This window comes from Bos mutus, chromosome X (assembly GCF_027580195.1).
Source record: "Bos mutus isolate GX-2022 chromosome X, NWIPB_WYAK_1.1, whole genome shotgun sequence".
NCBI lineage: Eukaryota > Metazoa > Chordata > Mammalia > Artiodactyla > Bovidae > Bos > Bos mutus.
The window spans coordinates 79954634-79979374 of NC_091646.1; the positions used below are offsets into that span (position 1 = coordinate 79954634).

The 24741-nt window shown below is 38.1% G+C and overlaps 1 protein-coding gene and 1 non-coding gene across 2 annotated transcripts in view; both read left to right on the forward strand.

The window, feature by feature from the left end:
- WNK3 (WNK lysine deficient protein kinase 3) overlaps positions 1-24214 on the forward strand; it is a 188214-nt gene extending 164000 nt beyond the window's left edge. The window contains 2 exon segments of the mRNA XM_070366298.1: positions 16235-16437; positions 20751-24214. Coding sequence (XP_070222399.1) covers positions 16235-16437; positions 20751-21080 — 533 coding nt within the window. The 3' untranslated portion in view covers positions 21081-24214.
- On the forward strand, positions 4633-4704 carry TRNAS-GGA (transfer RNA serine (anticodon GGA)). Its single transcript has one exon. It is a non-coding gene; the product is annotated as a tRNA-Ser (tRNA).
- Positions 24215-24741: the final 527 nt, after the last annotated feature.

A 24741-nucleotide genomic window follows, 5' to 3' on the forward strand; every position in this document is an offset into this window, starting at 1 on the left:
CCCATTGGAAAAGACCCTGATGCTGGGAAAGATTGAAGGTGGGAGGAGAAAGGGACAACAGAGGATGAGATGGTTGGATGGCATCACCGACTCAATGGACATGAGTTTAAGTAAACTCTGGGAGTTGGTGATGGACAGGGAGGCCTGGCATGCTGCTGTCTATGGGGTCGCAAAGATTCACACACAACTGAGCGACTGAACTGAACTGAACTTAATATGATTAGGTTCTTTTGTTATATTCTGGGATTCCATCCTGGGATTCCCGACCTCCTAAATGATTTTTTAAAATTTTCATACATTTCATTCTAATATTTTGTTGGCTTTCTCTGCTGTAAAGTTCTATCAGTCAGTTCAGTTGCTCAGTCACGTCCAGCTCTTTGCAACCCCATGGAATGCAGCACAGCAGGCTTCCCTGTCCATCACCAACTCCCAGAGCTTGCTCAAACTCATGTCCATTGAATAGGTGATACCATCCAACCATCTCATCCTCTGTTGTCCCCTTCTCCTCCCACCTTCAATCTTTCCCAGCATCAGGGTCTTTTCCAATGAGTCAGTTCTTTGCATCAGGTGGCCAAAGCATTGAAGCTTCAATTTCAGCATCAGTCCTTCCAATGTATATTCAGGACTGATTTCCTTTGTGACTGACTGGTTTGATCTCCTTGCTGTAATGTTCTATATTTTTTGACAAATGCATCCTATACTGGGATCTTATTACCTCCTAAGTGATTTAAAAATTTTCCACACACTAAGTTTTAGTCTTTATTCTCTAGAGCCTCTATGTTTTGATATGCTGTATTTTGGGGGCTTTTTCAGTTCCAAATTTTTTCTTCTCTTGAGACTTCCTCTTTCTTCCATGTTTATTTGGTTATGTTTAATTTCCACATGTTTTGAGATTTTTCTTATTATCTTTGTTACTAATTTGTACTTCAATTACATTTTCATCAGAGAGTATATTTTCAGTGGTTTTGATTACTTTCAATTTGTTCTGATTTGTTTTATGACCCAAGATATGGTTTATTTAGGTGAATGTTTCATGTGCACTTGAAAATAATGTAAACCCTGTTGTTGTTTAGTAGAGTTTTCTATAAATGTTGGTTAGATCTAGATGTTTGAATGGTATTGTTCAATTTTTCTATATCCTTGCTCATTTGCTATGCACTACTTCTCTTGTTTTTTAAAATCTTTATTGAATTATAGTTGCTTTACAATGTTGTATCAGTCTGCTATGTAGCATAGTGAATCAGCTCTATGTATACATATATCCTGTCTTTTCTGGATTTCCTTCCAATTTAGGTCACCAGAGGCCATTGAGTAGAGATACCTGTGCTATACAGTAGGTTCTCATTAGCTATCTGTTTTATACATAGAGATGTATATATGCCAGTCACAATCTCCTCATTCATCCCACCCACTCTCTCCCTAAACCGCATTACTACTTCTATTGTTGACTGAGAGAAGAGTGTAGAAGACTCCAACTGTAATTGTAGATTTGTCTCTTTCTCCTTTCAGTTCTATCAGTTTTTGCCTCATGTATTTGAGGCTGCAGTTACAAACACAGCATTGTTTTATCTTCTTGGTTAATTCTTTTAGTATTATGTATCCATCTTTATTCTTAGTTATTTTTGCTTGCTTTGATGTCTCCTTTGTCTGATATTAAATACCCATTCCATCTTTATTTTGGTTAGTGTTTGCATGGTGTATCTTTTTCATCCTTTTAGTTTTAATCTGTCTATATTATTACATTTGAAGTGAGTTTCTTGCAAATAACTTACGGTCACATGAAAAAGAATCCATTCTGGCAGTCTTTGTTTTTCACTTATTTTTAAGCCATTTATAGTGAATGTAATGATCAGTATGTTTGGATTTTGGTCGGTCATATTTTAAATATGTTTTCTGTTCATATTTTTCATTCCTTCTCCTTTTCTACCTTCATTTGGTTTATTCAAATGTACTTTTAATATTCCATTTCAGTTTATCTATTATGTTTTTTCTTCATTTCTTTTTACATTTTAAGTGGTTGTTCTAGGGATTATAGCTTTGCAGTCTACCTAAAATCAATCTTTTACTACTTCAAGGGGAATGTAGAAACCTTACATTCATATAGGTTTCTTTATTCTTTATAATTATCTTGTGTATTCCATCTACATATATGGAAAGCTGTATCACACTGAATTATAATTTTCATTTTCACTTGGATTTCAGGGTATTTGATATACCATTTCTGTATGTCTGCCTTCATTTCATGCTCTTTCATGTTTCCTACTTTTATAAGTTCCCTTCCTATAGTGGTCTTCCTGTGTGTGTGTGTGTGTGTGTGCACACACGTGCTCAGCAACGTCCAACTCTGAGATTCCATGGACTGTAGCCTGCCAGGCTCCTCTGCCCATGGAATTTTCCAGGTAAGAATACTGGAGTGGGTTGCCATTTCCTACTTCAGGGAATCTTAACCCACCCAGGGATTGAACCTGTATCCCTTGCATCTTCTACATTGGCAAGCAGATTCTTTATCACTGCCCAACCTGGAAAACCCTTCCTTTAGTGTTACTCTTTTAGAACAGATCTACTGGTGACAAATTCTTTTAAATTTTTTTCATCTGAAAATGTCTTTTTTCACACTTTGATTCCTGAAGGATATTTTTGCTGTATACAGAATTTGGGGTTGACACGTATCTTTTAGCATTTTAAAAATATTAGTCCACTTCTTTCTAGCGTCCATGATTTATAATGAGAAATCCATAGAAATTTGAATCATTGTTTTCCTGTATAAAATTCCTACATTGTTTTTTTCTGGTTGCCTTCAGAATTTTTCTTTTCTTTAATTTTCAATAATTTTTATGAAAATTATTTCTGTTTCAGCAATTAGTATGTATGTTGGCATGAGGTTCTTTGTGTTTATTTCTGTTCTGAGTTCACTGAGCTGCTTGAATATGTGGATTTATATCATTTGCCAAATTTAGCAAGTTATCAGCAAATATTTTTTTCTTATCATGGTCTTTTTTTTCTCTCCTTCTAAGACTCTGATGACACAAATTTTAGACTTTTTGCTTTTGTCCCATAGGTCCCTTACTTTCTGTGCATGTTTGAGTTTCAGTATTATTTCTCTGTTGTTTAAATTGAATTTTTTGTGGAGTGGGTGGAATGAGTGAATTAGGTGAGGGAAATTAAGAAGTACAAACATCCAGTTACAATTAAAAGAGTCATAGGGATGAAATATATAGTATGAAAAATATAGTCAATAAAAATGCAATATTTTTTTGTGGTAACAAAGATGGGCAAAAGGTACAAATTTCCAGTTATAAGATAAACAAGTAGTAGGGATATAATGTATAACATGATTAACACAATTAACACTGCTATATGTTTTATGAACGTTCTTAAGAGGGTAAATCTGTGTTCTTACCACAAGAAAAAGAAATTTTTTTCTTTTACTTTGTTATCTATATGAGATGGTGAATGTTCACTAAAGTTACCGTGGTAATCATTGCATAAGGTGTTCTAGTTCAAATCATTACGCAGTATACCTTAAACTTATGCAGTGCTATCTCAATAAAGCTGGCAAAAATTGAATTTTCTTTTGTCATCTCCCTTCTGTTACTGAGTTCATCCAAGGAGGTTTTTTGGTGGGTGTTTTTTGTTGTTACCATTTTTGTATATTTTTTGGTTCTAAAATTTCATATATGTTCTTCTATTTCTTTGTTAAGATTTCCAGTTTTGTCATTGGGTTCAGTAGTTTTTGTGATTACCTATTTGAGCATTTTTATAATAGCTGCTTTAGAGTATTTATCAGACAATTCCAACACCATAGCCTTGACTAGACGGACCTTTATTGGAAAAGTAATGTCTCTGCTTTTTAATATGCTGTCTAGGCTATGGTTTTTCCAGTGGTCATGTATGGATGTGAGAGTTGGACTATAAAGAAAGCTGAGTGCCGAAGAATTAATGCTTTTGAACTGTGGTGTTGGAGAAGACTCTTGAGAGTCCCTTGGACTGCAAGGAGATCCAGCCAGTCCATCCTAAAGGAGATCAGTCCTGGGTGTTCATTGGAAGGACTGATGTTGAAGCTGAAACTTCAATACTTTGGCCACCTGATGCGAAGAGCTGACTCATTTGAGAAGACCCTGATTCTGGGAAAGATTGAGGACAGGAAGAAGGGGACGACAGAGGATAAGATGGTTGGATGGCATCACTGACTCAATGGACATGGGTTTGGGTGGACTCTGGGAGTTGGTGATGGACAGGGAGGCCTGGTGTGCTGCAGTTCATGGGGTTGCAAAGAGTCGGACATGACTGAGCAACTAAACTGAACTGAACTAGGTTGGTCATAACTTTCCTTCCAAGGAGTAAGCATCTTTTAATTTCATGGCTGCAGTCACCATCTGCAGTGATTTTGGAGCCCAGGAAAATAAAATCTGACTGTTTCTACTGTTTCCGCATCTATTTCCCCATGAAGTGATGGGACCAGATGCCATGGTCTTAGTTTTCTGAATGTTGAGCTTTAAGCCAACTTTTTCATTCTCCTCTTTCATTCTCATCAAGAGGCTTTTTAGTTCCTCTTCACTTTCTGCCATAAGGGTGGTGTCATCTGCATATCTGAGGTTATTGATATTTCTCCCAGCAATCCTCATCCCTGCTTCCCTGGTGGCTCAGAGGTTAAAGTGTCTGCCTGGAATGCGGGAGTCCCAGGTTCGATCCCTGGGTTGGGAAGATCCCCTGGAGAAGGAAATGACAACCCACTCCAGTAATCTTGCTTGGAGAATCCCATGGAGGGAGGAACCTGGGGGCAGTCCATGGGGTTGCAAAGAGTCGGACACGACTGAGCGACTAAACTTTCTTTCACTTTCCAGCAATCTTGATTCCACCTTGTGCTTCATCCAGCCCAGCATTTCTCATAATGTGCTCTGCATAAGTTATATAAGCAGGGTGACAATATACAGCCTTGACATACTCCTTTTCCTATTTGGAACCAGTCTGTTGTTCCATGTCCAGTTCTAACTGTTGCTTCCTGACTTGCATATAGGTTTCTCAAGAGGCAGGTCAGGTGGTCTGGTATTCCCATCTCTTTCAGAATTTTCCACAGTTTATTGTGATCCATGCAGTCAAAGGCTTTGGCATAGTCAATAAACCAGAAATAGATGTTTTTCAGGAACTCTTTTTTTTTTTTGATGATCCAGTGCATGTTGGCAATTTGATCTGTGGTTCCTCTGCTTTTTCTAAAACCAGCTTGAACATCTGGAAGTTCATGGTTCACGTATTGCTAAAGCCTGGCTTGGAGAATTTTGAGGATTACTTTACTAGCGTCTAAGATGAGTGCAATTGTGCGGTAGTTTGAACATTCTTTGGCATTACCTTTCTTTGGGATTGGAATGAAAACTGACCTTTTCCAGTCCCGTGTCCACTGCTGAGTTTTCCAAATTTGCTGGAGTATTGAGTGCAGCACTTTCACAGCATCATCTTTCAGGATTTGAAATAGCTCAACTGGAATTCCATCACCTTCACTAGCTTTGTTCATAATGATGCTTCCTAAGACCCACTTGACTTCACATTCCAGGATATCTGGCTCTAGGTGAGTGATCACACCATTGTGATTATCTGGGTCACGAAGATATGTTTTGTACAGTTCTGTGTATTCTTGCCTCCTATTGTTAATATCTTCTGCATTTGTTAGGTCCATACCATTTCTGTCCTTTATCGAGCCCATCTTTGCGTGAAATGTTCCCTTGGTATCTCTAATTTTCTTGAAGGGATCTCTAGTCTTTCCCATTCTATTGTTTTCCTCTATTTCTTTGCACTGATCACTGAGGAAGGCTTTCTTATCTCCCCTTGCTATTCTTTGGAACTCTGCATTCAAATGGGTATATCTTTCCTTTTCTCCTTCACTTTTTGCTTCTCTTCTTTTCATAGCTATTTGTAAGGCCTCCTCAGACAGCCATTTTGCTTTTTGCATTTCTTTTTCCTCGGGATGGTCTTGCTCCCTGCCTCCTGTACAATGTCATGAACCTCCATCCATAGTTCATCAGGCACTCTGTCTATCAGATCTAGTCCCTTAAATCTATTTATCACTTCCACTGTATAATCATAAGGGATTTGATTTAGGTCACACCTGAATGGTCTAGTGGTTTTCCCTACTTTCTTCAATTTAAGTATGAATTTGGCAATAAGGAGTTCATGGTCTCAGCCACAGTCAGCTCCTGGTCTTGTTTTTGCTGACTGTATAGAGCTTCTCCATCTTTGGCTGCAAAGAATATAATCAATCTGATTTCAGTGTTGACCATCTGGTGATGTCCATGTATAGAGTCTTCTCTTGTGTTGTTGGAAGAGGGTGTTTGTTATGACCAGTGCATTTTCTTGGCAAAACTCTATTTGTCTTTGCCCTGCTTCATTCTGTATTCCAAGGCCAAATTTGCCTGTTACTCCAGGTGTTTCTTGACTTCCTACTTTTGCATTCCAGTCCCCCATAATGAAAAGGACATCTTTTTGGGGTGTTAGTTCTAAAAGGTCTTGTAGGTCTTTATAGAACCATTCAACTTCACCTTCTGCAGCATTACTGGTCACGGCATAGAGTTGGATTACCGTGATATTGTATTTTTTGCCTTGGAAATGAATAGAGATCATTCTGCCGTTTTTGAGATTGCATGCAAGTACTGCATTTCATACACTTTTGTTGACTGTGATGGCTACTCCATTTCTTTGAAGGGATTCTTGCCCACAGTAGTAGATATAATGGTCATCTGAGTTAAATTCACCCATTCCAGTCCATTTTAGTTCGCTGATTCCTAGAATGTTGACGTTCACTCTTGCCATCTCCTGTTTGACCACTTCCAATTTGCCCTGATTCATGGACCTAACATCCCAGGTTCCTATGCATAAGTACTCTTACAGCTTCAGACCTTGCTTCTATCACCAGTCAAATCCACAGCTGGGCTTTGTTTTTGCTTTGGCTCTATCCCTTCATTCTTTCTGGAGTTATTTCTCCACTGATCTCCAGTAGCATATTGGGCTTCTACTGAACTGGGGAGTTCATCTTCAGTGTCCTGTCTTTTTGCATTTTCATACTGTTCATGGGGTTCTCAAGGCAAGAATACTGAAGTGGTTTGCCATTCCCTTCTCCAGTGGACCACATTTTGTCAAAACTCTCCACCATGACCCATCCATCTTGGGTGGCTCTACACGGCATGGCTTAGTTTCATTGAGTTAGACAAGGCTGTGGTCCATTTGATCAGATTGGCTAGTTTTCTGTGATTGTGGTTTCAGTCTGTCTGCCCTCTGATGCCCTCTCTCAGCACCTACTGTATTACTGCAGTTTCTCTTACCTTGGACGTGGGGTATCTCTTCATGGCTGCTCCAGCAGAGTGTACCCATTGCTCCTTACCTTGGACGTGGGGTATCTCCTCTCAGCCGCTGCTCCTGACCTTGGACGTGGGGTATGTCGTCTGGGCCACTCTGGCGCCACAGCACCGCCATTGTGTTTGAATTGCTATTCAAAAAGAGCTGATGCAGAGTTAACAGGAGGAGTCCTGGGCAAAACGCCACAGATTACATAGTTCTTAAAAGTTGAGTGGTGTTCATGAACAACACTTTTGATTTTGTTGCATGCCTTTGGCCAAATTCCACATTGTTGAAATAATTGTTTTCGAGAGTTTTGTCCAGTTTTATTACTGCTTTTGAGGGAGAGAATTTGATAACCTCACTCTGTCATGCTGGAAGACAGAAATTATTTTTCATCAGGTAGAAATGAGAGTATCTATTAAACTTTCATTTAAATAATTTATTTATTAAAATATTTAGGTTAATTCCTAAGCATACCTAATATGAAAATATTATTTCCCTAAACGGAAGCTAAATTATTTTCATTTTTTCTTTCTTTTAAGAATCTATTAAAGACAGGTTTGCAAATATAGAGTGTTCCACACATAGCTTCTAGTGGTTGTATTACTTCGTGGACCATCACAGAACCAAGTGATTTCACATGTCTAGTTCTAATAGCTTTCCTTCAAAGCTTGCTGATGTTTAATATTTTCCCTATTTGGCCATGATTAATGAACACATTTGTTGGCCTTAGCACAGCATTTTATAAGCTGTCAGCAAGGAGTTAATAGGTGTTGTATGGTCAAATAGGAAATGTTGGAGTCAGTCATATAAAAATCATTTTTCCTCTGTAGAACCTCTTAGATCCTTTAATATGCTAATATGTATTGAGAATTTTCACGAAAGGGAATAAATGTACATTTCCTCAAACAGTTTTACCAGAGAACCTTCTTTTCACAGAATACATTTTACGAAGCACTGCCTTAACATGTATACTAAGATCCATATCCATCTTTGTCTGCCCGGAGTTATACCTATTTTGAGAAACATGAAATGATGCATATTGCAATGTAATGGTATTTACAATGCAGGTGTGTGATTAACTTATAATATTGAATGTGAGCACTGTGCTAAACTATGCTGAAAAGAGTTAATATAGTAGATACAAGACTGCTGTCTTTAGGAAGGCCTGTTTCTGAGGTTGGACTTTGGCTGTTGTGTAGGAATTTGGTTTCCCTTTCTTCCCTGGTAAGTATAGTTCACTTTGCCTAGATTGTTGGTACAAATCATGTGATTTATGCTGAATAAAGACTCTTTTAGAGTGTGGTAGTTTGGTTCATGCTAGGCAAAAAGTGCTTATTTGACCTGGGTCTTAACAAAAACCTGAGTCTCTTTTGGTCTTCCCTGGCCAGATATTTACCCATATGTTGCTGTCTTTTTTGTTGCTGAGAGAAAGCAGCATACTCAAGAATGCTCCCTCACCTTAGGAAGAGAGCATAAGGAAATCTGTGCATGAATTTCTCTAGATTCCTCTGTCTTTTTCCCTTGCTGATCTTATTGTGCATCCTTTTGCGCTAGTAAACTCATTTGTGAATACAACTATATGCTGAGTCCTGTAAGACTTTCTGTTGAATCACTGAATCTATGAGTTGTCTTGGGAGCCCTGAAGCATAACCTCTGAGCCACCAGGGAAGCCCATAATCACATTACTTAATCTCAATCCTCAAAACATCTCTCAACTAGTTAGAAGTAAGTCTGTCCTTACAAGGAGACTAAAGTTACTGGGGTTAAGCAGATCTGACTCCAAAGCCTTGGTTCTTCACTGTTATATTGCATTGCTTCTCAATACCAGAAATTGTGTCTGCACTGGATTGAAAGGAGGCAACAGGAGATCATCTAAAGGCAATAGTGGTCTGAGACTATTTCATTCAGGAAATAGGATTTGAGTTGGTGTTGAAAGGTAAATGGACTGGATTAAAATTGATAAAGTGGAGTGTGAAGAGTATTGTCCGTAGGTAGAACTGCATGATACAAAGAAATGCAAATCATAAACTGTTAAGATTTATTTGGGAGAAAGAGAATATAACAGTTGAGTTAAATGGAGGACATAACATTAGCAGGTGTTTCCCCACACTTTAAAAAAATTGCTATAGTTTGATGTAAGATAATATATCTAATCTAGCACTTTATTCAGAGAAGGCAATGGCACCCCACTCCAGTACTCTTGCCTGGAAAATCCTATGGACGGAGGAGCCTGGTAGGCTGCAATCCATGGGGTAGCTAAGCGTCGGGCACGACCGAGCAACTTCACTTTCACTTTTCACTTTCATGCATTGGAGAAGGAAATGGCAACCCACTCCAGTATTCTTGCCTGGAGAATCCCAGGGGTGGCGGAGCCTGGTGGGCTGCCGTCTGTGGGGTCGCACAGAATCAGACATGAAGAAGCGACTTAGCAGCAGCAGCAGCAGCAGCAGCACTTTATTATGTATTTAAGCTTAATGATATAATGTTTAAGGATAATAAATAAGATAATGAATGTTTGCATGCTCTGCAAAGATAATGATGACTACCAAGGACTTTGCCACCAAAACAAGTTGAAAACCCACTACTGTTAGTTCTAAGAAACTATTAAAGTTTGGGTTTGAGGGGTTTTCTTTGAGCAGAGGAATGAAATGCTGAAAACAGCATGTAACTGGTACTAATCTGATGGCCCAGATCTTCACGACCCAGATAATCACGATGGTATGATCACTGACCTAGAGCCAGACATCCTGGAATGTGAAGTCAAGTGGGCCTTAGAAAGCATCACTACGAACAAAGCTTGTGGAGGGAATGGAATTCCAGTTGAGCTATTTCAAATCCTGAAAGATGATGCTGTGAAAGTGCTGTACTCCATTTGCCAGTAAATTTGGAAAACTCAGCAGTGGCCACAGGACTGGAAAAGGTCAGTTTTCATTCCAATCCCAAAGAAAGGTAATGCCAAACAATGCTCAAACTACCGCACAATTGCACTCATGTCACATGCTAGTAAAGTGAAGTGAAGTAGCTCAGTCATGTCCGACTCTTTATGACCCCGTGGACTGTAGCCTACCAGGCTCTTCCCTCCATGGGATTCTCCAGGCAAGAATACTGGAGTGGGTTGCCATTTCCTTCTCCAGGGGATCTTCCCAGCTCAGGGATCAAACCCTGGTCTCCCACATTGCAGGCAGACGCTTTAACCTCTGAGCCACCAGGGATTCCCAAATGCTCAAAATTCTCCAAGCCAGGCTTCAACAATATGTGAACCATGAACTTCCTGATGTTCAAGCTGGTTTTAGAAAAGGCAGAGGAACCAGAGATCAAATTGCCAACATCCGCTGGATCATGGAAAAAGCGAGAGTTCCAGAAAAACATCTATTTCTGCTTTATTGACTATGCCAAAGCCTTTGACTGTATGGATCACAATAAACTGTGGAAAATTCTGAAAGAGATGGGAATACCAGACCACCTGACCTGCCTCTTGAGAAACCTATGTGCAGGTCAGGAAGCAACAGTTAGAAATGGACATGGAACAACAGACTGGTTCCAAATAGGAAAAGGAGTACATCAAGGCTGTATATTGTTACCCTGCTTATTTAACTTATATGCAGAGTACATCATGAGAAATGCTGGACTGGAAGAAACATAAGCTGGAATCAAGATTGCCGGGAGAAATATCAATAACCTCAGATATGCAGATGACACCACCGTTATGGCAGAAAGTGAAGAGGAACTCAAAAGCCTCTTGATGAAAGTGAAAGTGGAGAGTGAAAAAGTTGGCTTAAAGCTCAACATTCAGAAAACGAAGATCATGGCATCCGGTCCCATCACTTCATGGGAAATAGATGGGGAAACAGTGTCAGACTTTATTTTTCTGGGCTCCAAAATCACTACAGATGGTGACTGCAGCCATGAAATTAAAAGATCCTTACTCCTTGGAAGGAAAGTTATGACCAACCTAGATAGCATATTCAAAAGCAGACATTACTTTGCCAACAAAGGTCCGTCTAGTCAAGGCTATGGTTTTTCCTGTGGTCATGTATGGATGTGAGAGTTGGACTGTGAAAGGCTGAGCGCCAAAGAATTGATGGTTTTGAACTGTGGTGTTGGAGAAGACTCTTGAGAGTCCCTTGGACTGCAAGGAGATCCAACCAGTCCATTCTGAAGGAGATCAGCCCTGGGATTTCTTTGGAAGGAATGATGCTAAAGCTGAAACTCCAGTACTTTGGCCACCTCATGCGAAGAGTTGACTCATTGGAAAAGACTCTGATGCTGGGAGGGATTGGGGGCAGGAGGAGAAGGGGACGACAGAGGGTGAGATGGCTGGATGGCATCACTGACTCGATGGACGTGAGTCTGAGTGAACTCTGGGAGTTGGTGATGGACAGAGGGGCCTCGCGTGCTGCGATTCATGGGGTCGCAAAGAGTCAGACACAACTGAGCGACTGAACTGAATCTGTTGTCATTTTGAAGAGTGTGTTAGCTAGAGCCAGGGAGTCAATCTATTTAGATCATTGCCATCATAGCAGTTCATGTATGAGATAATTAAGAGTTTAGAGAATTACGGAAGTGAAAATAGATAAGAGATGTAGTACAGGATGAATTGCTATGATGTGGTGATAAACTAGATATGTGTGTTTGTGGGCAGATTCAAAGGGTCTTAGTCTGAATGGAAAAAATGTGGTATCTTTAACAGAAGTACACCATTTAGGCAAACTGTCATACTAACAGAATGATAGGTGTATTTAATTGAACAATTTATTGAAGTTGAATTGGAAAAACACATTTGGGAGTTGTGTGCGAGGTTGTATTGAAGAAAGATCAAGATTTGAGGTAAAGAGATGGAAACATTTGCAGTTGGATGATTACTGGAACTACCTGAATGTAGGAATTAACTTGGGTGAAAAACAAAAAAGAACACGAAGGACTAAACTCTGACTTTACTCATTTCATCAATAAGAAATGAATATTAAAAGAGCACTTTTGAAGTTAACCCTCTTCCACCAACAGTGGAAGAGGGTTCCCTTTTCTCCACACCCTGTCCAGCATTTGTTGTTTCTAGACTTTTGGATCACAGCCATCTGACTGGCGTCAGGTGGTACCTCATTATGGTTTTGATTTGCATTTCTCTGATAATGAGTGATGTTTAGCATCTCTTCATGTGTTTGTTAGCCATCTGTACGTCTTCTTTGGAGAAATGTCTGTTTAGTTCTTTCGCCCATTTTTTGATTGGGTCGTTTATTTTTCTGGAATTGAGTGGCAGGAGTTGCTTGTATATTTTTGAGATTAGTTCTTTGTCACTTGCTTCATTTGCTATTATTTTCTCCCATTCTGAAGGCTGTCTTTTCACCTTGCTTATAGTTTCCTTTGTTGTGCAGAAGGTTTTAATTTTAATTAGGTCCCGTTTATTTTTAATTTTTTTCCCAATATTCTGGGAGGTGGGTCATAGAGGATCCTGCTGTGATTTATGTCGGAGAGTGTTTTGCCTATGTTCTCCTCTAGGAGTTTTATAGTTTCTGGTCTTACGTTTAGATCTTTAATCCATTTTGAGTTTATTTTTGTTTATGGTGTTAGAAAGTGTTCTAGTTGCAGATGACATGGTCCTCTACATAGAAAACCCTAAAGACTCCACCAGAAAATTACTAGAGCTAATCAATGAATATAGTAAAGTTGCAGGATATAAAATCAACACACAGAAATCCCTGGCATTCCTGTACACTAATAAAGGAAACAATTCCATTCACCATTGCTACAAAAAGAATAAAATACTTAGGAATATATCTACCTAAAGAAACAAAAGACCTATATATAGAAAACTATAAGATACTGATGAAAGAAATCAAAGAGGACACTAATAGATGGAGAAATATACCGTGTTCATGGATCGGAAGAATCAATATAGTGAAAATGAGTATACTACCCAAAGCAGTCTATAGATTCAATGCAATCTCTATTAAGCTACCAATGGTATTTTTCACAGAACTAGAACAAATAATTTCACAATTTGTATGGAAATACAAAAAACCTCGAATAGCCAAAGCAATCTTGAGAAAGAATGGAACTGGAGGAATCAACCTGCCTGACTTCAGGCTCTACTACAAAGCCACAGTTATCAAGACAGTATGGTACTGGCACAAAGACAGAAATATAGATCAGTGGAACAAAATAGAAAGCCCAGAGGTAAATCCACGCACCTATGGACACCTTATCTTTGACAACAGAGGCAAGAATATACAATGGAGAAAAGACAATCTCTTTAACAAGTGGTGCTGGGAAAACTGGTCAACCACTTGTAAAAGAATGAAGTGTATTTCTTTTAATATACATTGGTTGGATAATTTCTGGTTTGTGAACTTTAATATGACATGAATAACTTTTAAATGAAATCAATCAATAAATGTTCCTTCCATGTGTAAAACATAGTTAGGCACTGAACAACATTCAGTAAGGTATACAGAAGTAGAAATACAGTGTTGTACATATGAAACATATAATGTTGTAGATCAATGTTTTCTCAATAAAAATAAATAAATAAATACATCCTCCACTTGTTGGCAATTGTAGCATTAGTGTAGCGGCCATCACTGACCACCAGTTGAGTGCTCAAGATCACTTGTTCCACCAGATTTGTACACAGGAAAAATCCTGACACTGGGTTTTCCATTAGTACAGAAATGTTCATAAATGAATGACATCCAAACTTAGCTCTTTGTAACACGTTTTTTTCTAATAGAAACTAAAGGGGAATGAGCACAGAAATACTCCTCCAGATTAGCTGTGTGGGCAGAAATGCTGGCACTTGATAATATGTATAGAAGATTGTGATACATGTATAGAATATATATGTATAGACTATTATGGTATGAATAGAATGATAATATGTATATGTTTCTGGCTATTGTCTCCTTTTCATTCCTACCTGCTGACATTTTTCCAGGGTAAGAACACAATCTATAAAAGGCTTCAGCTCCAAAGTCTTCCCCAACATTGTTGTGCTATTTGTTTGCTCATTGGAGTTGGCAGAGAATCAGATGAATGTGCAGAGGGAAAACAGGAAAAACTGATACTTTTATTATAGGCTGACTTGTATGTTCTTGGATTTTAAAACTTAGAAAAGTAGGAATTCCAACAAGATTGGTACATCAGTTTTTAGTGCACCATTGTTGCCCAAAATTAGTAAAAATTAATTTTGTGAAACTTTTATATATGAGAATATGTTCCATTTATTTCATTAAACTCTTTTTAAGCAATTTTCACTAATATGTTTCCATTCAATTTTTTTATTAACAAAAGTCCATACTTTAATTTCCTTAGTTTTTACATAAATTATTTTTCTGTTCTAGGATCCCGTCCAGGATACTACCTGATATTTACTTGTCATGTCTCTAAGCTCCTCTTGGTCTGTCCTCAGACTCCATTGCTTTTTTGTTTGTTTGTTTTTAAATTTTATTGAAGTGTAGTTGATTTGATTTACCATGTTGTGTTAATTTGTTCTTTACAGCAAAGTGACTCAGGTGTACATACATACATATATATAGAGAGAGTTTTTCATATTCTTTTCTATTAAGGTTTGTCACAGGATATTGAATATAGTTCCCTGTGTCCATTTAATTTTTAATATCCTTGAATCTAAGCCTTCAGTAGCTCAGGAGTCATAGAGAATGACAGATTATATATAAGCAATCTTGAGATTATTATGTTCCTCCTTATTAAGGAATTTTCTTATCCTTTTCCCATGGGAAAAGGAAAGCACATTGACAAAACAGTCAGGATACTTGGTTCTAACCCCAGCATATAACCTCAGCTGTTTACCCTCTGGATTCTAGTCTTCCCATCCCCAAAATAGAATGATAACTTGCTGAACCTATATCATGGCCCTGTTATGAGTTTCAAAGAAGATAAAAGTACTTTGAATGTGTTAATATCGAGGTTCTTGCCTTATCTTTTACATTTTAAATAGTTTTTCACAATTAAAAAAAGTAACAACAATTGTACAAGATTTTGTCACTTATGTATTTAATTAAATCCCTGGAAGTGTTATTGTGCTTAAATTTCACAACTGCATTTCCTAAAATTCATTTTAGACCCACTTTGTAAGTTTTGACTTGTAAATCAGTCAGAGGAACTTTATGATTCTTTCTGTGAGAATGATTTAGTTAGCTTGTGTAAGAGTACTAAATTAAAGACTTAACTATGATGTTCAGATTAGGAGACTCTTCATTGATGGAGACATCTATATTTGATTTCTTTCATCTATTTGTACATCTTGTGCTCTAGAACTCATGAGACTAACAAACCATCTGCCTCCTGGTTTCTGCTATTCTAGATATAAACAGAAATATTGGTTTAAAAAAATAAATGAGATTCTAGTTTTCTGAAAAATTTGAAAGTTGGTATGGTATATTAAAAAGAGAGAGTTCTCATTTAGATTTTAGAGTTCAGGCCTGACTCTGCTGGTAACTGAAAGCTCTCAGGCATGTCAATTTATTTTTTCTAGGCCACATTTCCCCATTATAAAACAAATAGTGGTTTGAATTAGGATTCTAAGGTTCTTTCTACTTTTTAACATTCTGATTGTTTTTTAACTCTTCTAAGTATGTATCTGAGGAAACTGATGAAAAGACTATAGAGTTGATACTGATGTTTCTGAGATACTGTTTATTATATTTGACTTATACCTAAGGTGACCATATAATTTGCCATCCAAACAAGAGGAAACTTTTGAGAGTGAAGGGCATACTGTTAGTAATAACACCAGGACAACAGCTTTAAACCAGAACTGTCCCAGATAAACTAGAATACCTGGTTACCCTATCAATACCCAATAGGTAGTTCTGCATTATCAGCCACAAAAGAGTATTTGTTTATGTTTTAATTCATTTTCATGGTTTCTCTGTTTTTCTTCTTATAGATCCACTATGTGTGGAAAGTAGTGCAGCATCATTCCAGCAATCTTCAGTTAGTAAAAAAGGAATGTTCACAGATGACTTACACAAATTGGTGGATGACTGGACAAAGGAAACAGTAGGAAATTCGCTTATTAAGCCAAGTTTAAACCAACTTAAACAAAGTCAACAGAAACTAGAAACAGACAACTGGAACAAAGCATATGAAGTAAGTAGTTTATACCTGACTTTATTTATCAGAACTAAAACCATAAAAATTGATTAACATAGGTCTGTGGTTATAATTACCATGAAAGAGTGGTGTGACTTGACAGTATAGAGACACTTATCCTTGCCTAGTTCATTATGTCTTCAAGCAAATTATCTTTTAGGGCAGAGGCCTGCAAACTTTTTTCTGGGAAGGAGCCAATTAGTAAATATTTTCAAGCCATGGGGTTGTAGCTACTCAATGCTACAAAAACATACATAGACAGTATATAAACAAGTATGCATGGCTTTGTTCCATTAAAATTTGATTTGGAAAGAGTTGGCAGGCTGTAGATTGCTGACCCTTGTTTTAGGCTATTATACCTGGAAGAAAAAACATCAAGTATCAAAAAAGAAAGCATCTGGAGTAAGGGTTAATTCAGTTTTGTGGTACAAGAAGTTTGGATTTTGAGGAAAAGCTATCTTATGTTAGTGGTAGATCAATATTCTCAGAGCCAGTAAATTATTTTATGTATTCAATATGAAAAAGAATTTTAAAGATCTTTAATTATTATAACAAATGTCTTAAGTTTATGGATGAGATGTCTGGTTAATTGCATCTGGTCTTAGGTGTACATGGCAATTGGAGTGTAGAAAGATGTCCAAAATGCATTCTGGAGTAGAAAGAAGATAGGATCACAGAATAGTATATATAGTATTTAGGTAAAATTATATATATTAGATACATGTATATATGCATATGGGCTTCCCAGGTGGCACTAGTGGTAAAGAACCCACCTGCTAATACAGGAGACCTAAGAGATGTGGGTTCAATCCCTGGGTTGGGAAGAGCCCCTGGAAGAGGGCATGACAACCCACTCCAGTGTTCTTGCCTGGAGAACCCCATGGACAGGCATGCCTGGTGGGCTACGGTCCATAGTGTCACAAAGAGTCAGACACAACTGAAGCGACTTAGCCTAGCCTAGCCTATGCTGCTCCTGCTAAGTCGCGTCAGTCATGTTCGACTCTGTGCGACCCCATAGACAGCAGCCCACCAGGCTCCACCGTCCCTGGGATTCTCCAGACAAGAACACTGGAGGGGGTTGCCATTTCCTTCTCCAATGCATGAAAATGAAAAGTGAAAGTGAAGTCGCTCAATCATGTCCGACTCTTAGCGACCCCATGGACCGCAGCCTACCAGGCTCCTCTGTCCATGGGATTTCCCAGGCAAGAGTACTGGAGTGGGGTGCCATTGCCTTCTCCGAGCCTAGCCTATATATGCATATAAATAGGAAAAGCCCTTAAAATATCCTGGATGGTGGAATTTGGATCTAATTTTACTTTGTTGTTTTCTGTGTGTGAATTTTTAAAGTATCATTTTTTTTCAAAATGAGTAAATCTATTAAAATGTGAATCACAGCTTAGAATCTGAACCCATATCATTGAAAGAGATATGTCTGTGTCTGTTATGTTTGTGTACACATATGTGTGTGTATATATAGTCATTGCATGTAGTTTGGTAAAGAGTCTGAAAATACATTTAGAGTTATCATTGAATAAAAATTTTCAAAAGCCTAGATTTTCCAAACTAGTAAACAGTGTATCTCCTTGAGGGCTCTCTGTATTTATATTATTCTTGGCATGGATTTATACACAGATAGTATCACCATTGTAAAAATTGGAAGCCATTAGAGGCAGATTTCAAGGCATAAACGTGTTTGCGCTGCCAGTGAAAGATGCTCTGAACATGTGAATGGAAGCCTTTGTTGCTGAGTTGAAGAGTGGTTTATTGCAGTTATAATGAGGGATGCTTGGAGGAAGAGTGTATAGGAAATGGAGTATGAATAAAAGTGGTAAACGTTCTTAAAACAGACTTGGTTCCAGGTCAGGTCAGTCATTTACTAGTTATGTGACTTTAGACAAGTCATTTGTGCCTCAGTTTCCATGCCTTTAAAACAGGGATGATACTTTCTTGTCTGCAGGATTGTTGTGAGGATTAACATCTATAAAGTGCCTAGCACATAGTAGTATCCTGTATGTGGTAACTGTTTTTGTATTTTTAAGTTCAGTTGATTATATCTTTATGTGGAGAGCCTGTCTCACTATCTAATGATCTTGCGTAGTACTGTTGTGTAGCTTTAGAAAACTGTCACAGTTATATTCCAGGTCCTTTACTATGTGCCAAGCCCTCTGCTAGGCACTGGGTTTGATTAGTAAGAACAAGTGTTATGTTCCCTATTCTCATGGGACTTATATGCTGGTGGGAAAGTTAGATATGAACAGACTTGTATAAAAAATATAAAATTGCAGCTGTAATAAGGACTACAAAAGAGAGATATAAGATATCATACAGTAAGGGAAATTTGACCTAGTAAAGGGAAGTCAATGAAAGCTTTCCTGAGAAAGTGATGATTAAGCAGAGATGTGAAGGGTAAGTATTAACTAGGTGAAAACAGGAGGGAATATGATTCTAAGCAGGAAGAATAGCATATGCAAAGCCCTGTATGGGGAAACAGAGACTGAAAGGACTCAAATCAGGCCCATTTGCCTGAAGTGAAGAGAGCAGAGAGGAGTTGGTGCACAGTGAATCTGTAGGGTCTTAAAAGTGGTGATGATAAGGATCTTTGTCTTTACTTTAAGAATGATAGCCATTGAAGCCCTAGGGTTGACATGATCAGATTTGCTTTTTGAAAAGATCACTCTGACTTGAAGCAAGAAGAAAGATTATTGAAGATAAGCTTGGTAGACCAATCAAGAATTAGTCACAGTAGGCCTGATAAAGAGAAGTTGAACTTTTAAACTATTTTATTTAAAAAAGAGAGAGAGACAGACAGAAGCTGAGATGAAGAGAAATGAACAGATTCCAAAAAATGTTTAAGAGATAAAATGGACCAGATGGAGGTGTCAAGGCTAGGTTTCTGGCTGGTATAACTGGCTATCATTCCAGTGTACCAATTATCAAAAAGGGGAACATGAGCAGGCAGTGTGTTTTGGTAGTAGAAAAATCATACATTTCATTTTGGTTATTTGAATCTGAGGTGCCTTTTAAATATCCAAGAGAAAATAAAGTATAACAAGTCATCTCCAATTCAGTCTTTGTTAAAAATAAAAATCACATTGGTATTGTTTGTAAAATAATAATGTGTATTATAGAAGTTAATCAATGCAGAAAAGTACAAAATTTTAAAATACCACCTTCAAATCCCACCACCCAGAAATGATTGTCACTAACTTTAGATAAACATCATTTCAGATATCTTTGTATATCTATATATGATACATAGAAATAGCTTTACAAACATATGATCATACTATTTGTGTTATTTTTAAACCAGAAGTATTTAATTTTACTTTAACAACAAAAATGCTGATATAAAAATTGGATTGCTGGACTTTAAATAAAAGTTCTTTTTTCCCCTCAAGAGATCTTGTCATTTATTCTTGAGTCAAGCAAAAAAACCTTTATCCTAACTTAAACTTGAAACTTTAGTTGAAAGGGTTTTAACTTGACCATCAATTTAAAAGAACTAAGAATTTGGGACTGATACCAAGCTCTCCCTCAAGGAAGAATTATTTACTTTCATTTAGACATATTATTCCCATGTGCATGTGATTCCAGTAATCTCTATGTGTGTGCTTAGTTGATTTTAGTAATCTCTATACATACACATAATCACAATATGATATAATAAGAATCAAGCAGGAATATATTTTCTCAGAACTGTCAAAAACATAATTGTCTTGAGTTTAAATTTCCCAAAATATAACAGAAATATCAGACTTCAAATAGTGAGTAGTAGAAAGAGGTAGGGAGGTGACATTTACTGAGCACCAGGCTCAGTATATGCCAGGCTGTTTTCCCTATGCCACACTAAATTATGATCCTCTTCCGAGAATTATGTAGTAAGATGAACTATTATTGTCTGCGGCCCTGAATGAAAGAATGCCTGGGACTGGCAGAAGGAAGTAAAAATAGAAGAGTAGTGCTAGCATGAGGAAAGGAACTGTGAACAGAAATTTACCAGGGGCCTTGGAGTTATCTGGAACTGTGTTCAACTCCTTACCTTACTATTAATTTGCTAAGTGGTGATGGGCATTATTAATTTTGAGCTTCTGTTTCCTCATCTAAAAATGCTTGTCTTGCAGGACAGTTATGAAGATGAAATGAAATAAGGTATATAACTGTGAGCACACAGAAAGTTACTCCCAAAATGGTAGACACTCAGAATAATAATGATAGAGTAGTAGTAAGACAAAAAAAGAATAGGAAGGAATATAGAATAAAAGCATCTATCAAATAAACTGATCTTTTGTTTTTATTTTTGTTTTTGTTAGAATACTCCATCTACTATGGGCTACACACCAACATGGATTTCTTCTCTGTCCCAAATCCGTGGAGCTGTCCCAACCTCCTTGCCACAAGGACTGTCACTCCCTTCATTTCCTGGGCCATTATCATCATATGGAATACCCCATGTTTGTCAGTATAATGCTGTGGTGGGGCCAGGGTATCCAGTACAGTGGGTAGGAATTTCAGGAACACCACAACAGTCTCTAGTAATTCCTAACCAACCTGGGGGACCGTTCCAACCAGGGATGAATTTGCAGGCATTTCCAGCTTCATCAGTGCAGAATCCATCCACAATCCCTCCTGGTCCCAAGTAAATCAGAGTAGATAATGAAGAAAAGGGAGTTTTCTTTATAATTATTTTCAGGATACCTAAGGTATTAAACTTTCTTCTTCTTGGGTTCTGCCATACTTTCCCTCATTTTGAGTTTACTTTCCACTCTTATTTTTTGTTCCAATGTAGTATTTGATATAGCTCATCACCTGTAGAACTGTGCAGTTTATACATAGAACACTGCACATAGAAATGTTTTTTCACTTCAAATCCTATCCTCTTTGATACTTGATTTTTTTAAAAAAATACTGTTTAGAATGCTTTAATATGCTCAGCTTGAGCATTGTCATTTCCAGGACACTTTCCATGCATTGCTGAGGAGCCCCCATTTTTTTTTATTGCAGTTCTCTGCAGCTAGATGATACTTTTCTTTAAAAGGTATAAGAACTATTTAAATTTATATTCCCCAAACATACACAAAGTGAGACTCTCCAGCAGGGTCTTATGAGATTCTTCATGTTGTTTATCTTAGGTTTACCTTTCACAGAAGGCAGGGTAACTTGCTGCAGGAAATGTTTTGGTGTATAAAATTAGAATAACTTTGTCAACCAATATAGAACATGAGCCCTTTTTAATGTGATTTTCTTCCCGTCGTCACAGCAGTAGGAGTGAAGCCTTGTTTTAGGTGAGGCGGAGAGGAAGGAAAAAACAGAACTGTAACAGTTCTTGATTCTGCAGATAATGTAGCTGCTTTAGGATTTCCATAGTAATTCAAAGCAGCTATCTCTTTGTTTCTCATGTGCACACTACATGTATTTGAGCATGAGAGGCATTGGTTTGGCTTGCATTCTTTTGCAAGGGATATACTGCAGCTGATATGAATCTCTTTTGGGGGGAATCTTTGTATTCCTAACAAAGACAATTCAAGTTACACCTCTATTAATCCATTCTTCTGAAGAGAAATTTACTTGATAAAGTAGGTTTTGAGACTTACACATGAAACACTGGCTTTACAAGGTTCTAAGAGATGAACAGTATGAAAAGGCAAAATGATAGGATATTGAAAGAGGAACTCCCCAGGTCGGTAGGTGCTCAATATGCTACTGGAGATCAGTGGAGAAATAACCCCAGAAAGAATGAAGGGATGGAGCCAAAGCAAAAACAATACCCAGTTGCAGATGTGACTGGTGATAGAAGCAAGTTCTGATGCTGTAAAGAGCAATATTTCTTAGGAACCTGGAATGTTAAGTCCATGAATCAAGGCAAATTGGAAGTGGACAAACAGGAGATGGAAAGAGTGAACGTCAACATTCTAGGAATCAGTGAACTAAAATGGACTGGAATGGGTGAATTTAACTCAGATGACCATTATATTTACTACTGCAGGCAGGAATCCCTTAGAAGAAATGGAGTAGCCATCATGGTCAACAAGAGTCCGAAATACAGTACTTGGATGGAATCTCAAAAATGACAGAATGATCTCTGTTCATTTCCAATGCAAACCATTCAATATCACAGTAACCCAAGTCTATGCCTGAAACAGTAATGCTGAAGAAGCTGAAGTTGAATGCTTCTATGAAGACCTAAAAGACCTTTGGGAACTAACACCCAAAAAAGATGTCCTTTTCATTATAGGGGACTAGAATGCAAGAGTAGGAAGTGAAGAAACACCTGGAGTAACAGGCAGATTTGGCCTTGGAATACAGAATGAAGCAGGGCAAAGGCTAATAGAGTTTTGCCAAGAGAACACACTGGTCATAGCAAACACCCTCTTCCAACAACACAAGAGAAGACTCTACACATGGACATCACCAGATGGTCAACACCGAAATCAGATTGATTATATTCTTCGCAGCCAAAGATGGAGAAGCTCTATACAGTCAACAAAAACAAGACCGGGAGCTGACTGTGGCTCAGATCATGAACTCCTTATTGCCAAATTCATACTTAAATTGAAGAAAGTAGGGAAAACCACTAGACCATTCAGGTATGACCTATATCAAATCCCTTATGATTATACAGTGGAAGTGAGAAATAGATTTAAGGGACTAGATCTGATAGAGTGCCTGATGAACTATGGACTGAGTTTCCTGACATTGTACAGGAGACAGGGATCAAGACCATCCCCATGGAAAAGAAATGCAAAAAAGAAAAATGGGTGTCTGGGGAGGCTTTACAAATAGCTGTGAAAAGAAGAGAAGCGAAAAGCAAAGGAGAAAAGGAAGGATATAAGCATCTGAATGCAGAGTTCCAAAGAATAGCAAGGAGAGATAAGAAAGCCTTCCTCAGCGATCAATGCAAAGAAGTAGAGGAAAACAACAGAATGGGAAAGACTAGAGATCTCTTCAAGAAAATTAGAGATAGCAAGGGAACATTTCATGCAAAGATGGGCTCGATAAAGGACAGAAATGGTATAGACTTAACAGAAGCAGAAGATATTAAGAGGTGGCAGGAATACACAGAAGAACTCTACAAAAAAGATCTTCACGATCCAGATAATCACGATGGTGTAATCACTCACCTAGAGCCAGACATCCTGGAATGTGAAGTCAAGTGGGCCTTAGAAAGCATCACTACGAACAAAGCTAGCGGAGGGGATGGAATTCCAGTTGAGCTATTTCAAATCCTAAAAGATGATGCTGTGAAAGTGCTGCACTCAATATGCCAGCAAATTTGGAAAACTCAGCAGTGGCCACAGGACTGGAAAAAGTCAGTTTTCATTCCAATCCCAAAGAAAGGCAATGCCAAAGAATGCTCAAACTACCGCACAACTGCACTCATCTCACACGCTAGTAAAGTACTGCTCAAAATTCTCCAAGCCAGGCTTCAGCAAGCTGGTTTTAGAAAAGGCAGAGGAAGCAGAGATCAAATTGCTAACATCCGCTGAATCATCAAAAAAGCAAGAGAGTTCCAGAAAAATATCTATTTCTGCTTTATTGACTATGCCAAAGCCTTTGACTGTATGGATCACAATAAACTGTGGAAAATTCTGAAAGAGATGGGAATACCAGACCACCTGACCTGCCTCTTGAGAAACCTATGTGCAGGTCAGGAAGCAACAGTTAGAACTGGACATGGAACAACAGACTGGTTCCAAATAGGAAAAGGAGTATGTCAAGGCTGTATATTGTCACCCTGCTTATTTAACTTATATGCAGAGTACATCATGAGAAACGCTGGGCCGGAGGAAGCACAAGCTGGAATCAAGATTGCCAGGAGAAATATCAATAACCTCAGATATGCAGATGACACCACCGTTATGGCAGAAAGTGAAGAGGAACTAAAAAGCCTCTTGATGAAGGTGAAAGAGGAGAGTGAAAAAGTTGGCTTAAAGCTCAACATTCAGAAAACGAAGATCATGGCATCTGGCCCCAACACTTCATGGGAAATAGATGGGGAAACAGTGGAAACAATGTCAGACTTCATTTTTCTGGGCTCCAAAATCAGTGCAGATGGTGACTGCAGCCATGAAATTAAAAGACGCTTGCTCCTTGGAAGGAAAGTTATGACCAACCTAGATAGCATATTCAAAAGCAGAGACATTAGTTTGCTAACAAAGGTCCATCTAGTCAAGGCTATGGTTTTTCCAATAGTCATGTATGGATGTGAGAGTTGGACTGTGAAGAATGCTGAGCACCGAAGAATTGATGCTTTTGAACTGTGGTGTTGGAGAAGACTCTTGAGAGTCCCTTGGACTGCAAGGA